Here is a 15,847-nt window from a genome sequence, read left to right as displayed (position 1 = left end):
TGCAGTTTTGGTCACCAACCTACAGGAAAGATGTAAATAAGGTTGAAAGAGTACAGAGAAAATTTACAAGGATGTTGCTGGGTCTGGAGGAGTTGAGTTATAAGGAAAGATTGAACAGGTTAGGACTTTTTTCCTTGGAATGTAGAAGATCGAGGGGAGATTTGATAGAGGTATACAAAATTGTGAGGGGTGTAGATAGGTTAAATGCAAGCAGGCCTTTTCCACTGAGGTAGGGTGAGTGAAACCACGGGTCACGGGGTGAGGGTGAAAGGTGAAAAGTTTAAGGGGAACGTAAGGGTGGTGAGTGTGTGGAACGAGCTGCCAGCACAGGTGGTGCACACGAGCTCAATTTTAACGTTGGGTGGTGGGGGATTGGAGGGCTACGGGCCCAGTGCAGGTCGACGGGAGCAGGCAGTTTAAACGGTTCGGCATGGAGTGGCCTGTTTCTGTGCTGTCTTTTTCTTTTGACTCGCATAACCTACTAGTGCAGTGCAAATGTGGAATGAGCTCCCTGAGGAAGTAATAACAACAACGTATTTATCAAGCACTTTTTATACAATGTAGTTCAAAGTACTTTACAATGAGATAAAATGCCAACGTAATGATAAAGACAAAATTATAGTAGTTAAAAGCAAGGTTAAATACATAGATTTTGAGCTGGCATTTAAGTATCAAATCCCTTGTAGTTTTTGGTATTGAGTTCCACAGTTTAGGAGAGTAGTTCAAGAAGAAAGCTGACCTACCTGCCAGTTTTCTTTTGTGGGACCAGAAGCTAGATCTAGATCTCCCTTTGAACCAGATTCAAAGCAGGTTCGATTTTGTCATTTAAAACAAAATTGGATAGGTATCTGGGCAGGAAAGGAATGGAGGGTTATGGGCTGAGTGCAGGTCTGTGGGACTAGGTGAGAGTAAGCGTTTGGCACGGACTATAAGGGCCGAGATGGCCTGTTTCCATGCTGTAATTGTTACATGGTTTTGTCACAGTTGCCTCATCACTCTTGTAGGATACTTCATCTGTGATGCATCTATCCCGTGCCTTCCAAATTGCTCCTAAAATCTCAGCTATTGTTCTGGATGACAGCTGTTGGCCCTTTCCGATCAGTTTTGACCAGCTCCTCTCTCGTGCCTCTGTAATTCCCTTTACTTCACTGTAATACTGACTTTAGCATCTCCCTCTCAAACTGCAGGTTTTTTTTTTTTACATATTATGATCACTGTCTCCTGAGTGTTCCTTTACCCTAAGCTCGCCAATCAAATCTGGGTCATTACATAATACCCAATCGAGGACAGCCTTTCGCCTCGTGAACTCAACCACAAGCTGCTCTAAAAAGCCATCTTGTAGGCATTCTACAAACTCCCTCTTTTGGGATCCAGCACCAACCTGCCTGCGTATTGAAATTGTTAACACTGCCCTTATTACGTGACTTTTCTATTTCCCCTTGTAATTTATATCCCACATCCTGGCTATTGTTTGGAGGCTTGTATGTAACTTTTGACCCTTGCAATTTCTTAACTCTATCCACAAGGATTCTACATCTTCCAATCGCATGTCACCTCTTTCTAAGTATTTGATTTTTTTTACTAATAAAGCTATGCTACCCCCTCTGCCTACCTGTCTGTCTTTTTGATACAAGGTGTATTCGTGAAAGTAGAGCTCCCAACTCAGTGATGTAAGTAATCATACCTGCCAATCTCCCACTGCAACGAAAGGAAATTCCACTGGATTCCTGGTGGGCCTTCATTTAGGGAGTCAGATTTAAGGATACTTGTGTCAGGTGTCTCGTGTCCGGTGAAGATTCTCTCATCACCGCACTGAACCTCCCGGCATAAAGTTATAGCATGGAACGTGGCCCATCAGCCCATTGACTCTGTGCTATTCATCAACAGCCCAGTTATACAGATCCCATTTTATCTCCCCTACATTCTCAGCAACTGCCCCCAGATTCTACCTATCACCTGCACACTGAGGAAGGGGGGATGAGTCAATTAACCCTCCAACCGGGGGTGGTTACGCCACAAGGTTACAGGGAGAACGTGCAAGCCCCACACAGGTGGAGGTTGGAATTGAAGCGGGGTCTCTGGAGATTTGAGGCAGTGGCTCTGCCCACTGCACCACTCTTTACAAAAGTTTTTTTTCCCCCTTCAGAAAACTTTTCTAGTCACTCCTCCAGCCTCAATAAGATGAAAATTTCCCTGACTTAAAGAACTGGTAAGGACTGAGACTGAGTCTGTGACGCTGGAAATCTGGAGCATTCTTGCGGGTCAAGGAACATCGGCGTAGTGAAATGGACAGCTGACGTTTTGAGCTGAGGCCCTTCATCTGGCCCACAGAGATGGGAGATAGCCAGTATAAAAAGGTGGCAGGGGTGGGGGGTGGAGTGAGGGAGCAAGAGCTGGCAGGTGATGTGTAGATCCGGGTGAGGGAGAGGGAGGAGAGAGGGGGAATAATGTCAGAAGCTGGGAGGTGACACAGTGCCGAAGGAGGTGGAATCTGATCAGAGGTCAATGGAGCAGAGGGAGGGTGACGGGCAGACTGAGAGGGCGAGGGAGGGGAAAGATGGGGTGATAAGGCCAAAAGGGATAATGAAACAATGGGACAGAGGGGAGTGGTTACTGGAAGAAAAATCAGTATTTTGGCTGGAGACCAGCACAGAGGAATACCAAGTACTGCTCTACTAATGTGACTAACCTCAACTTCACTCCAGCTTTTTATATTGACTATCTCTTTCCAGTCCCTATGAAGGGTCTCCCTAGGTGCTCCCCGACCTCCAGTGCCTCTGTGTGCTGTTTTATGACTGTGACTAGTCCTTTTGCAAGTGGGGACCCCGTAAGTCAGGCTTACAGCTGCAAAAACGCTGACAAGACACACTGGTACCCAGCAGGTGACGGGGTTGGGGGGGGGGGACTTAAAGGGACAGTGTCACTGGGGTAGAATATGGGAGGGGCAGTGAGCTGAGGAACGAGTAGTTTCAGACACTGCCGGGGAGTCTCAGACACACTGTTGATGCTGGAATTCTGATTAACACCTACAAAATGCTGGAGGAACTCAGCAGCTCATCTATGGAAAGGAAAGACAGTCCGCGTTCCAGCTCGAGATCCTCCATCATCACACTGCCTATGTGCCTGTCACACAACAGGCACACATGGGACAGGTGAGCTTTCACAGGTCATGCCAACTCAAATCATGAACTCAACTCTGTCTTTGGTATATTTAGGGTCAGAGCTCAGAAACAGGCCCTTCTGCCCAACTTGTCCATGCTGACCAAGATTCTTTCCTGAGCTTGTTCGAGTTTGGCCTGCATCCCTTTCCTATCTGCACTGTCTGGTATGGTGGGACGGAGGGCGGACTACTGCACAGGATCAAAGTAAGCTGCAGAGAGTTGTATCATGGGCACTAACCTCCGTAGTCTCCAGAACACCTCAAAAAAGGTGGCATCCATCATTAACGACCCCCCGTCTCCCAGGACATGCCCTCTTCTCATTGCTACCATCAGGAAGGAGGCACAGAAGCCTGAAGACACACACTCAACGATTCAGGAACTGCTTCTTCCCCTTTGCCACCTGTTTCTGAATGAACATTGGACCATGAACTCTACCTAGAAACTCTATCTAGAAATTTACTTATTTAACTATTTAATGTAATTATTATGCATTTATTGTACTGCAGTGGCAAAGATGACAAACTGGCGATATTAATCCTGATTCTGATAACACACCCCAACACTCCCACCTTCATCCCCGCCAGTGCTCCCCGGTTCACCAATGCTTTGTCGACTGGGCTAACCAGCCTTCACTGCCCTGTGACCCCAGATCCACGCTCGGTCCAGGAAACTCGGGGATTAGTGACAGGTCGCAGCGGTCTGCCGTTACTTGTGCATAACAGTTACAACACACAGGTGAGTCGACAAGGCTTACTGCCCGTTACAGACAGTGAAACACAGACAGGGCGATCCCTCAGAGAATGGTCAGAAACATGGTCATTTGCCCTTCCAACCCAGGGGTCACCGGTCAGCGACGGAGAGCAGGAACCCTGGATGATTCCCCCTCTCTCTAACCCAGGGGTCACCGGTCAGCGACGGAGAGCAGGAACCCTGGATGATTCCCCCTCTCTCTAACCCCAGGGGTCACCGGTCAGCGACGGAGAGCAGGAACCCTGGATGATTCCCCCTCTCTCTAACCCAGGGGTCACCGGTCAGTAACAGGGAGCAGGACCCCTGGCTGATTCCCCCTCTCTCTAACCCAGGGGTGACCGGTCAGTGACGGGGAGCAGGAACCCTGGCCGATTCCCCCTCTCTCTAACCCTAGGGGTGACCGGGCAGTGATGGGGAGCAGGACCACTGTCTGATTTCCCCCTCTCTCTAACCCAGGGGTCACCGGGCAGTGATGGGGAGCAGGACCCCTGGCTGATTCCCCCCTCTCTAACCCAGGGGTCACCGGTCAGTAACAGGGAGCTGGACCCCTGGCTGATTCCCCCTCTCTCTAACCCAGGGGTCACCGGACAGTGATGGGGAGCAGGACCCCTGGCTGATTCCCCCTCTCTCTAACCCAGGGGTCACCGGGCAGTGATGGGGAGCAGGAACCCTGGCTGATTTCAACCCTCCCCCCACCCCCACGCTATTCAGCGTCAGAACCCACAGCTAATTATTGCTCTGACCCCGGGTAATCACAGGCCTGGCACACCATGGAAGGTCCCCCGGTGATGGTCAGAATCACCCTGGTCGAACTGTTCCTGGTGAACTTTCTCCATCAGCCCAATGACCCACGCTGAGCGGTAACTAAGAGTCCCTCCACCACTCTGCCGAAGGGGGCGAGCTCGCTGTAAGAGTTTGGATAGGCAATGCGCAGAACCCAAGCCGACCAGCCCGCCCCACTCCCCTTCCCTGTCAGTGCTCTCGCGTTTCCCAGTGCTCCGCCAGCACCTCGGGCTGGCTTAACCACGCTCCGTCCGGCAAACTCAGGAATTAGTGACAGGACACAGCGGTCTGCCAGAATGGATTTCAAGGTGGAATCTTTATTTATACACAGACAGGTCCAACAGTTATGACACACAGGCAAGACGACACAGTTTATCGCCCGCCTGTTACAGACAGTGAAACACAGACAGGGCAACCCACCCCCAAGGTAGTCACAGTCGGAAATGCCGGCCAATTATCCCTCCAAGCCCAGGGGTCACTTGGCCGTGATGGGGAGCAGGAACCCTGGCAGATGCCCTCCACTCCCTTGAACCCGGGGGTCACTGGCCGGTAATGGAGATCAGGGGCCCTTCTCCCTCCACTTCTCACTAACCGAAGGGCCTTAGAGCAGCAACAGGGAGCAGGGGCCCTGGCTGGATTCTCCCCCCAGTGTTCACAGGGTGGCGTTGGGGAGCAGGAAGCCCAGAGGGACTCTTCCTCCCCTCCCTGGCCCAGAGGACACTGGGAGGTGATGGGGAAGCAGATTCCACACACACACCCCCCTCCACTCAATGACTCCTGGGTAAGATTGGCAGAAACCCTGGCCAGCCTCCCCCACTTACCCCTGTAGGAAGAACCGTGGCCGGTTCCCAGTGTCACAGCGCTCGGCTAAACAAGTAGCACCGCGACGAACCGTCACGCGGGCAGAGTGCATTTCAGGCATTAAGAGAACGCAAGTAACCAGGGCACAAGATCGACGGTCTGCGTTCGGGGAGAGGATGGGGGGGTGGAGCAGGCAGCTTGCGTGAGGAGCAGTCTGGGTGGAAAAGGAGGAGACGCCGTCGCCACGGGCCTTCCTGCTGACAAAACAGTGCCAAGACAGTCACAGTGGTGGGGGAAGGCTGTAGGGAGATCTCTCTCCCTGCCTGGTGCTGGGGGGTGGGGGAAGACAGTCGTCATACTCAGATTATACTGTACATTCTTGCAGAGGTTCACACGCTCCAGGTGAGCTCCTCTCGAAGCCAGCGTTCCCGTCTTTGATTCGATACGCTCGCAGTTAAGGCCTGGGGGGGGGGGTGTGGGGGGGAATAAATAAAAGATCTGGCGTTCTGCAGGTTCCCATTGGAATGGACAGGGGCAGAAATCACCTCCAACAGCCCAACACAGGTCAGCTTTTCCTGGGGCCTGGTGAATGGGTACTGCATCTCTCCACACAACTCTACACCTCCCCCTCCCCACCAAATAAATCTCCACCCTTCCATCTGAAAAGCTAAAATTCCAAGCGAGGGGCTCATCAATTTAAAAACTTCACGAAGGGGGTGTAAAATGCGAGACCCTTCACTCCGTCTATCACTAAGTGGCAACTTTGATTTCTTGTGATAAAAATCAGTGGAGTGTGCGGGGGCAATGGGGTTACGGGGTGCGTTTGTGTCTCAGTGGGGCAGAGACAGTGAGGGGCGTCAAGTGCCATGCTGTGAGGGAGCTTGCTCGCAGTGCGTGGGGCGTGTGCGGGATCTGAAACGGTGGTCGTTTGAAGTTAAAACCACAGCTCCCCCCACCACTACTCTGTCCCCGTTCAACATTTAACCCTGAACCAAGAGCGCAGCAATCTTACGAGGAAGGGGGCTCGAAGCCGGCTGGAGGGGGAGACAAGATCAGCCTCCATGCTCCCACAGCAGAGACTCCGGGGCAGAAGGCGCGGCACGTTTTACGCCAAAGTGCTTGCGTACAGAATCAAAGGAGGATAGCCCGCGGCCCGAGGTGGACCCCGATCACTTTGGTATCTGCCCCTCCTATCCGGGGGGTGGTGCAAGGGGCAGGAGGCGGGGAGGGCGAGCATGGGGAGGAGTTGCAGGGTGGAGGCGTCACTCGTGTCTCCGTTTGGACGGCGGGATGAGGTGATCGGGCAGTTCGTTGGGGAGCTCGTGGCCCTCCAGTTTGACCTTGATCAGGTGGTTAGCGAGGGCGAATTCCTCGTCGTCCAGCATGCCGTCTTTGTCCACGTCCGCCAGCTTCCAGATCTTGCCCAGCACCGTGTTGGGCAGCTTGGACTTGACCATCTCCTTCTTGGCACTGGCGCCGGTCACCTTGCCGTTGACCGGTGACAGGGTGTAGAAGATCTCGTCGTAGCTGGGCTTGTCCTTGGCCACCACCCACTCCAGCTCGTCGATGCCCTCGCCGGCCCCCTCCCCGTAGCCGGCGCCGAACGGCCCGTTCATGGTGCCGTCGAAGGCGCCGCCGTGGACGATCTGCTTGGGCATCGACGCCTCCTCCTGCCGCACCATGGTCATCAGCCGGGCGATGTCGTTGGCCAGCATGTCATCCACCATGTCCAGCAGCTTGGGCTTCAGGCTCTGGAATTTGGTGAAGTCCATCATCTGGAGGTGCTCCTGGAGGGCGGAAGGAAGACAGAAGTCACACAATTGTTTTCACAGCCAGAAACGCACCAACGAGCGGCCCAATCAACCTCGTCCCACCACTCAAACGGAGACACAAGTGAGGCATCCCCCCACCCCCCACCCTTCAATCCCTGGATCGTCAGGGTGGATACCAAAGTCTTCCTTTTCAAATCTTTTTATTATTATTATTATTCAAAAATAACACAGGTGCATCGAAATAACGACACTTACAATGCCTCAGAAAAAAGAAATTATCTTAAAGATTGAAAATTTTTATGAATAATAAAAAAAACCCTACTAAGCAAGAAAAATGAGAGAAAAAAAAGAAACCCATTGGGTTTCAACCCGGAGCCATGCGTCATACAGATGTAAAACTGAGATAGCTACACTGACACACATGTTCTGGTCATGTTCTATATTAAAACAGTTTTGGAAGTCAGTCTTTTCGACAATTTCTAAAGCACTCAGAATCAACTTACAACCTAATAAATTGACTGTGCATTTTGGTATAATTCCTCAAAATATCCATGGTATTTCTATGTCTGACCAACATGTTATTGCGTTTGTTACATTGATAGCTAGGAGGGCCATTGTGTTGAAGTGGAAGGATACATCAGCTTCTACTCTGTCACAATGGTTCTCTCAAGTGATGCTGTGTCTTAGTTTGGAGAAAATTAGAAGTTGAACCTTTGAACCTTTATTTGATTTTGAGAAGAGATGGGGCTCATTTGCTCGTTGTTATCATTTCAGTTAACTGATAGATTTCCTCCACGATCTAAGTGTAAAATTTTTTTTGGAAATATCTTTCTTGTTGGCAGTTTGATGTTTATTTTTAGATACCGAAGTCATCAGGGTCCAGCCCTCGGCTGTGTGTTTCCCTCTTTTTCGTGAGCACTCTGAAGTAAAATGTGGCGCGTCTGCAGCCATGGCGCTCTCTGCTTTGTGTTTTTTTTACACCACACCTTATCCCAACTGCTGTTAACTGTGCCCCGACTGGTTGCATTGTGCCCTGGCGTGGCAGGACCCCAAGAAACTGCAGAGAGTTGTGGGCTCAGGATTTACAGGAGGCAATGTCTGCCATCAAGGATCTCTGCCGGGGATCCGGGCCGTGCCATCTTCTCACAGCTCCCATCGGGCAGGAGGTACAGAAGCCTGAAGTCCCACACCACCGGGTTCAGGAACAGCTACTTCCCTTCGACCATTCGGTCCTTGAGCCAAGCCTCACAACCCCAATCGCCACATCAGTACAGCGACACTGTGACCACTTTGTATTAAGTTGTTTTTACGCTGCAATTGTGTTTTCGTGGGAAAAGTGTAGAATTAATGTTTATATTTTTCTCGTCTGATGCTATGCTGCCGTACATATCCCACTGCACCTGTGATACGAGGGGGAGACCTTCACACCTCTCCTGCTATCCAATACCAACTACCTCCAGCCCCCCCTTGCGCTTCCAGAGAAATGAGGCCCCTTTTCGACCCAGCTGATATACCAAAGGGTCCGGCCTCCGCAGCCCGCTGGGGTAAGGGAACTGGGAGGGGAGAGGCATTGGCGTCATGGTGCCAATACTTCTCTCAGGAGGGAGGGAGGGAGGTAACAAAGGGTTGCTGCTCTTCATGCACTTTGATTGTGATGTCCTGGCTGTGCTGGTGCTTGCAATCAAACAGCTGCTGACATACAGTCGGCCCTCCTTATTCGCGGGGGATTGGTTCCAGGACCCCTCGCGGATACCAAAAATCACAGATTCTCAAGTCCCTTATTCAACCTGGCTCAATGCGGTGGACATTAGGACCCAGCGGCGCAGTTCTGAATCCGCAGTGTTTCTGTTCACGAAAATAATCACGATCACGATTGAAAATAAAGTGGAAACAATAAAACGATCGGAAAGAGGTGAAACGCCATTGGTCACTGGAAAAGTGTTAGGCTACAGTCGGTCAATGATCGGAACAATTTTAAAGGATAAAGTGAGAAAGGCCCTGCCCCGATGAAAGCTACAATTAATACTAAGCATTGCAGTGGTTTAATTATTGGGTTTTGGGTTTTTGATCCTCCACATCAACCAGGCATGGACGGAGAGCGCGCTCGGGAGTGACCTGTCACTGGATCGAACTCAAGAACTTCTGTTCCCGAGCCCGGTGCTGAAACATATGTTCTTAAGTGTTTTATATGCATAGAAAGGTAAAATATATACTACATACTAATTCAAACGTTTGACTAACTGACGCTAAATAATACCGGATGTACCTGTTCTGACTTACTTAGTAAGAGAACTTCTGATTTTTTTCGATCCCGATCCACGATAACCTACGCACAACCTCCCATGTGCTTTAAATTATCTCTAGATTACTTACAATACCTAATACAATGTAAATGCTATGTAAAATAATTGTTATACTGCATTGTTTAGGGAATAATGACAAGCAAAAAAAGTCTGTACATGCTCGAACAACGAGTGCTGGAAGAGCACTTCCGGGTTTTCGCGACCCGCGGTTGGTTGAATTTGCGCATATAGAACTCGCGGATAAGGAGGGCCGACTGTACTAGGGTGCGGGGTGGGGGGTGGGTAGGGCTTGTCTGGGGAGAATGGCCACTCCAAACTGCAGCTGCCCCCCCAAGATAAGTGCTTTGTGTTTTGACGGAAGTCAGCCTGCACAGTTCCCACTCTTCTCCCAGAACACCGAAAAGACGCACGCTTTTGATTCCTGTGCCCGCTATTCAGCCCGCTGGAAATCCTGTTCCCCTCTCAGTCAGGAGGTGGAGGGGGGAGATGGGCTCTGTTAATGCGCCATTAGCCCCCACCCAGCCCGTGGCTTACCTGCATCTTTTTGAGTCCGGGGAAATCTCCCGGCGAGATCTGGTGCTCCCGCTCAATCTTCTGGTAAATGTCCCCCAGGCTATTGATGAGTTCCTTCTTCTTGTTCTCCTTGCCGAAAACACTTGGCATTTCTTTCTTCAGAGACGAAATGATGTAGGCGTGTACCTGCGGAGGAGGAGGGGAGGATGGTTGAGAGGCGGCTGCTGTTGGAGGGGTGGCAGGAGCTCACCGTCAGCTCTCCAGCACAATGGGGCTGGTTCAGGACAACCGAGAACCTCACACCAGTCAGACGGTGAATGGAGGGCACTTTTCAGAGATCAGACAGCAGAGGGAGCCATATCAACAGACAGCAAACAGTCCACGTCACACACTCCCGAGGTCAGACACAGAGTGAAGCTCCCTCTACACTGTCCCATCACACACTTCCGGGGTCAGAAACAGAGTGAAGCTCCCTCCACACCGTCCCATCACACACTCCTGGGGTCAGACACAGAGCAAAGCTCCCTCTGCACCTTCCCATCTGACACTTCCGGGGTCAGACACAGAGCGAATCTCCCTCCACACCGTCCCATCACACTCCCGGGGTCAGTCACAGAGTGAAGCTCCCTCCACACCGTCCCATCACACACTCCCGGGGTCTGACACAGAGTGAAGCTCCCTCTATACTGTTCCATTTGACAGGGACAGTCAGAGTAAATAGTCACAACGTAGTTTATTTTTGGATAAATCCAGGTGCGTGGGGCGTCCCAGAGTGTAACAAGCCTGGAAGCAGAGCAGCAGGGAAATTTGGGTAAAATGCCACTGGGGAACTCCTAGGAACGTTGCAGAGACCTGGCGCACAGCTGAGCTCTCCGGCCTGGAAACACTGCTCGTTGGGTCCAGAGGGAGGTGCGTCTGAAGTGATTCTAAACAGGATTGGCGAGTGGCTGGTACTACCTCTGTGGAGCTGAGCAGGAACTGAGAGCTGTGCTGGACTCCCTACCACACACAAATACACATCCTCCCTCGGGCATGGTTAGCAAAGCAGACAGGGACTTCTTCAAAAAAGTTATAGAGTCACCTAACACGACAGAACAGAAAAGCCCGTTGGTCTTTGTGGTCCACACCAGGCTGTCATTTCTGCCTGAAAGATTTAAGGGGAATCTGAGGGACAAGCTCTCTCTCACACACACACACGAGGGCGGTCGTTGCATGGAACGAGCTGCCAGAAGAAGTGGTAGAGGAAGGCTCAATATGGAATAACAGCCAGAGGAAGTGTTGGCGTGGGGAACGTGCTGCCAGGGGTGGTGGTAGAGTCAGACACATTAGGGGCATTTAAGAAACTCTTAGATAGAAAAATTCAGGGATTTGCAGGAGGGAAGGGTTCAGGAACACCCAACCTGGGGTCCACAGACCCCTTACTTATTGGTATTGGTCCGTGGCATATAAAAAGGTTGGGAACCCCAGAGAATAATGATATTGGAGTAGGAAAGGGCTCTCACCACATCGTGGGCCAGTGTTGTGTGAGGTGCTAGGGACAGGCACAGTACAATTGCATTTTAAAAGTACTGGACAGATACTCGGTGGAAAGGTTCAGAGCAGGGGTTCTGGACCTGGGGTCCGCCTACCCCTCAGTTTATGGTTGGGATCCGTGGCATGAACGAGGTTGGGTTAACCCTGGTTTCGAGGGGTGTGGGTCACATGCAGGCAAATGAGGCGGTCTTAGGCAACAAGGTTGGCAAGGATGAAGTGGGCCGAAGGGCCTGTCGCCACGTTGCATAATTCTACGAATGCAGTCCATCTGCGACAATGTCTCACCCACCCCACCACCCCCCAATCCTGACGGCTACTCCCAGAGCAGACCCCACAGACGCTGTGCTACCATTCAGGGCAGGGGGAAAGGCTCTTCACCTGCAGACTCGGGCCTCTGGAGGCCCTCAACTCACACCGACCGGGAAGCTCTGCCCCCTCGCACGGACCAACACGGCCAACCGGTACACAGGTACCGACAGGAGGTTTGGAACGACAGGGGTGCCCCCACAGAGTTTAAACCGTATTCCTCCAGGGAGGAAGCTCCTGCCACCGGGAAGGTGCCCTCTGCATCACACAGCCAAACTTTACACTCGACCTGTCTTCATAGTTAGCACAGACGCGGTGCACCGTATGGTTAAGACTCAGCAAAGTTAGAAACGCCTTCAGATCGATGAGTAACATATGGGGATCAACTAAGTACGAGGTCCGCGCCAAGGTGAAGCTGTACCGGAGCCGGGTTCTGTCCGCACTCTTGTACGGGTCAGAACGCTGGCGCACGACAGAGAGTGACTTTGCCAAGCCGTCGTCAATCCACACCACGAGACCCCAGAAGATCCTCCGTACTTTCTGGGGAACAAAGATCTCCAAGCGCGCTCTACTCTTTTGGTGTCACCAACAGCTCATGGCCACAGTCACCATGAGGAAACGTTGGAGGTGGACTGGGGCAAGAGGTAAGAAGAGAGGCCAACCCTGTCAACAAGACGGCACTCCACTGGACTCCTGAAAGGAGAGAACACGGGGGACCTAAGACAACTTGGCACCGTACCGCAGAGGCAGAAATGAGGACCCTGAACCACTCCTGGGCGTAACAGGGAAGATGGCTGAGGACAGAGTTGGAGGACCTTCATTGCTGCCCTAACGCCAGCAGCGTAACAGGCAATAGGGGACCACATGAAATAAAGCTGAGTCAAGGGAGCATCTTACCGAGGAGTTTGAGGCTTATCCAGACCCTAAAGTTTGTCCACTATATACAAGGCTCATGTTCTTGTGTGATGGAACACTCTACTTGCCCGGGCGAGTACCACTTTAATGACAGAAGAGGCTCGACACACAGCAGCTGGGTTGATGGATACTCCATCCAGAACTGTTCACTCACTCCACCACTGAAGTTTATACTATATACAGAACTCACTGTAGTGCTCAGCAACGCAATCATCACGAGCAGTCGCTTGATTGGCTGAGGCGGTGTGAAGTTTGAAAAGAGGCGAGGTGGAGGTGGAGTGGCCGTCGACAGAGCGGGCCAGTGTTGGAGGGGTCAGGCTTTGGCTCAACAGGCTTGGGCAAGGACAGGTGCAGGCTAGAACTGAGGCTTGAGAAGCTGGAGGCATAACAAGTGTAGGCAGGATGATAGTTCAAGGAATGGAATGCTCCTCCTGTGAGATGTGGGATCTGATGGTCCCCCCGGTGACTACATCTGCGAGAGTTATACCCAGCTTCAGCTCCTGACTGACAAGAGGCTGAAAACTTCATCAATGAGGTTTTTACTGAGGCGGCCACACCCTGCGTGCAAGCTCCAGACAGTCGACGAGTGACCATCAGACGCAGAGTGTGCAGGGTTCCCCAGCATCAAATATAACCCTTTCAATACTGCTGGAGGGAGGGGGAATGACCTATTCGGGCACAGCAGCAGCAGCCGGGCCAGTGGCACTGTGCCTAGCTTGAGGCTCAGCGGGGAAGAGTAACGACAGGCAGAGCGGTAGCGATAGGAGATTCGACAGTTAGCGGGACGGACGGGAGATTCTGTGGCCGCGAAAGAGACGCCAAGATGAGTGTGTTGCCTTCCAGGTGCCAGGATCCAGGCTGTTTCTGAGCCGCTGCACGATACTCTCAAGAGGGAAGGTGAGCAGCTGGAGGACGTGGTGCACACTACACTGGCACTAATGGTAGAAAGGGGGAAGAGGTCTTGTGCAGTGAGTATAGGGAGTCAGGGAAGAGGTCTTGTGCAGTGAGTATAGGGAGTCGGGGAAGAGGTCTTGTGCAGTGAGTATGGGGAGTTGGGGAAGAGGTCTTGTGCAGTGATTATAGGGAGTTGGGGAAGAGGTCTTGTGCAGTGAGTATAGGGAGTTGGGGAAGAGGTCTTGTGCAGTGAGTATAGGGAGTTGGGGAAGAGGTCTTGTGCAGTGAGTATGGGGAATTGGGGAAGAGGTCTTGTGCAGTGAGTATAGGGAGTTGGGGAAGAGGTCTTGTGCAGTGAGTATAGGGAGTTGGGGAAGAGGTCTTGTGCAGTGAGTATAGGGAATCGGGGAAGAGGTCTTGTGCAGTGAGTATAGGGAGTCGGGGAAGAGGTCTTGTGCAGTGAGTATAGGGAGTCGGGGAAGAGGTCTTGTGCAGTGAGTATAGGGAATTGGGGAAGAGGTCTTGGGCAGTGAGTATAGGGAGTTGGGGCAGAGGTCTTGTGCAGTGATTATAGGGAGTTGGGGAAGAGGTCTTGTGCAGTGAGTATAGGGAGTTGGGGAAGAGGTCTTGTGCAGTGAGTATAGGGAGTCGGGGAAAAGGGTCTTGTGCAGTGAGTATAGGGAATCGGGGAAGAGGTCTTGTGCAGTGAGTATAGGGAGTTGGGGGAAGAGGTCTTGTGCAGTGAGTATAGGGAGTTGGGGAAGAGGTCTTGTGCAGTGAGTATAGGGAGTTGGGGAAGAGGTCTTGTGCAGTGAGTATAGGGAGTTGGGGAAGAGGTCTTGTGCAGTGAGTATAGGGAGTTGGGGAAGAGGTCTTGTGCAGTGAGTATAGGGAGTCGGGGAAGAGGTCTTGTGCAGTGAGTATAGGGAGTTGGGGAAGAGGTCTTGTGCAGTGAGTATAGGGAGTCGGGGAAGAGGTCTTGTGCAGTGAGTATAGGGAGTTGGGGGAAGAGGTCTTGTGCAGTGAGTATAGGGAGTTGGGGAAGAGGTCTTGTGCAGTGAGTATAGGGAGTTGGGGGAAGAGGTCTTGTGCAGTGAGTATAGGGAGTCGGGGAAGAGGTCTTGTGCAGTGAGTATAGGGAGTTGGGGAAGAGGTCTTGTGCAGTGAGTATAGGGAGTTGGGGAAGAGGTCTTGTGCAGTGAGTATGGGGAGTTGGGGAAGAGGTCTTGTGCAGTGAGTATAGGGAATCGGGGAAGAGGTCTTGTGCAGTGAGTATAGGGAGTTGGGGAAGAGGTCTTGTGCAGTGAGTATAGGGAGTCGGGGAAAAGGGTCTTGTGCAGTGAGTATAGGGAGTTGGGGAAGAGGTCTTGTGCAGTGAGTATAGGGAGTTGGGGGAAGAGGTCTTGTGCAGTGAGTATAGGGAGTTGGGGAAGAGGTCTTGTGCAGTGAGTATGGGGAGTTGGGGAAGAGGTCTTGTGCAGTGAGTATAGGGAGTTGGGGGAAGAGGTCTTGTGCAGTGAGTATAGGGAGTTGGGGAAGAGGTCTTGTGCAGTGAGTATAGGGAGTTGGGGAAGAGGTCTTGTGCAGTGAGTATGGGGAGTTGGGGAAGAGGTCTTGTGCAGTGAGTATAGGGAATCGGGGAAGAGGTCTTGTGCAGTGAGTATAGGGAGTTGGGGAAGAGGTCTTGTGCAGTGAGTATAGGGAGTCGGGGAAAAGGGTCTTGTGCAGTGAGTATAGGGAATCGGGGAAGAGGTCTTGTGCAGTGAGTATAGGGAGTTGGGGAAGAGGTCTTGTGCAGTGAGTATGGGGAGTTGGGGAAGAGGTCTTGTGCAGTGAGTATAGGGAGTTGGGGAAGAGGTCTTGTGCAGTGAGTATGGGGAGTCGGGGAAGAGGTCTTGTGCAGTGAGTATAGGGAGTTGGGGAAGAGGTCTTGTGCAGTGAGTATGGGGAGTCGGGGAAGAGGTCTTGTGCAGTGAGTATAGGGAGTTGGGGGAAGAGGTCTTGTGCAGTGAGTATAGGGAGTTGGGGAAGAGGTCTTGTGCAGTGAGTGTAGGGAGTTGGGGAAGAGGTCTTGTGCAGTGAGTACAGGGAGTTGGGGAAGAGGTCTTGTGCAGTG

The 15,847-nt window shown here is 51.8% G+C and overlaps 1 protein-coding gene across 1 annotated transcript in view; it reads right to left on the bottom strand.

Moving 5' to 3' along the window:
- Positions 1 to 4,991: 4,991 nt before the first annotated feature.
- LOC140717676 (EH domain-containing protein 1) overlaps positions 4,992 to 15,847 on the bottom strand; it is a 103,798-nt gene continuing 92,942 nt past the window's right edge. The window contains exons 4-5 of the mRNA XM_073031314.1: positions 10,105 to 10,269; positions 4,992 to 7,282 (exon numbers count right to left, since the gene is read on the bottom strand). Coding sequence (XP_072887415.1) covers positions 6,758 to 7,282; positions 10,105 to 10,269 — 690 coding nt within the window. The 3' untranslated portion in view covers positions 4,992 to 6,757. The remainder of the gene's footprint in view (positions 7,283 to 10,104; positions 10,270 to 15,847) is intronic.

Source organism: Hemitrygon akajei, chromosome 28 (assembly GCF_048418815.1).
Source record: "Hemitrygon akajei chromosome 28, sHemAka1.3, whole genome shotgun sequence".
NCBI classification, from domain to species: Eukaryota; Metazoa; Chordata; class Chondrichthyes; order Myliobatiformes; family Dasyatidae; genus Hemitrygon; species Hemitrygon akajei.
This window is presented reverse-complemented; position numbering and strand designations above follow the sequence as displayed.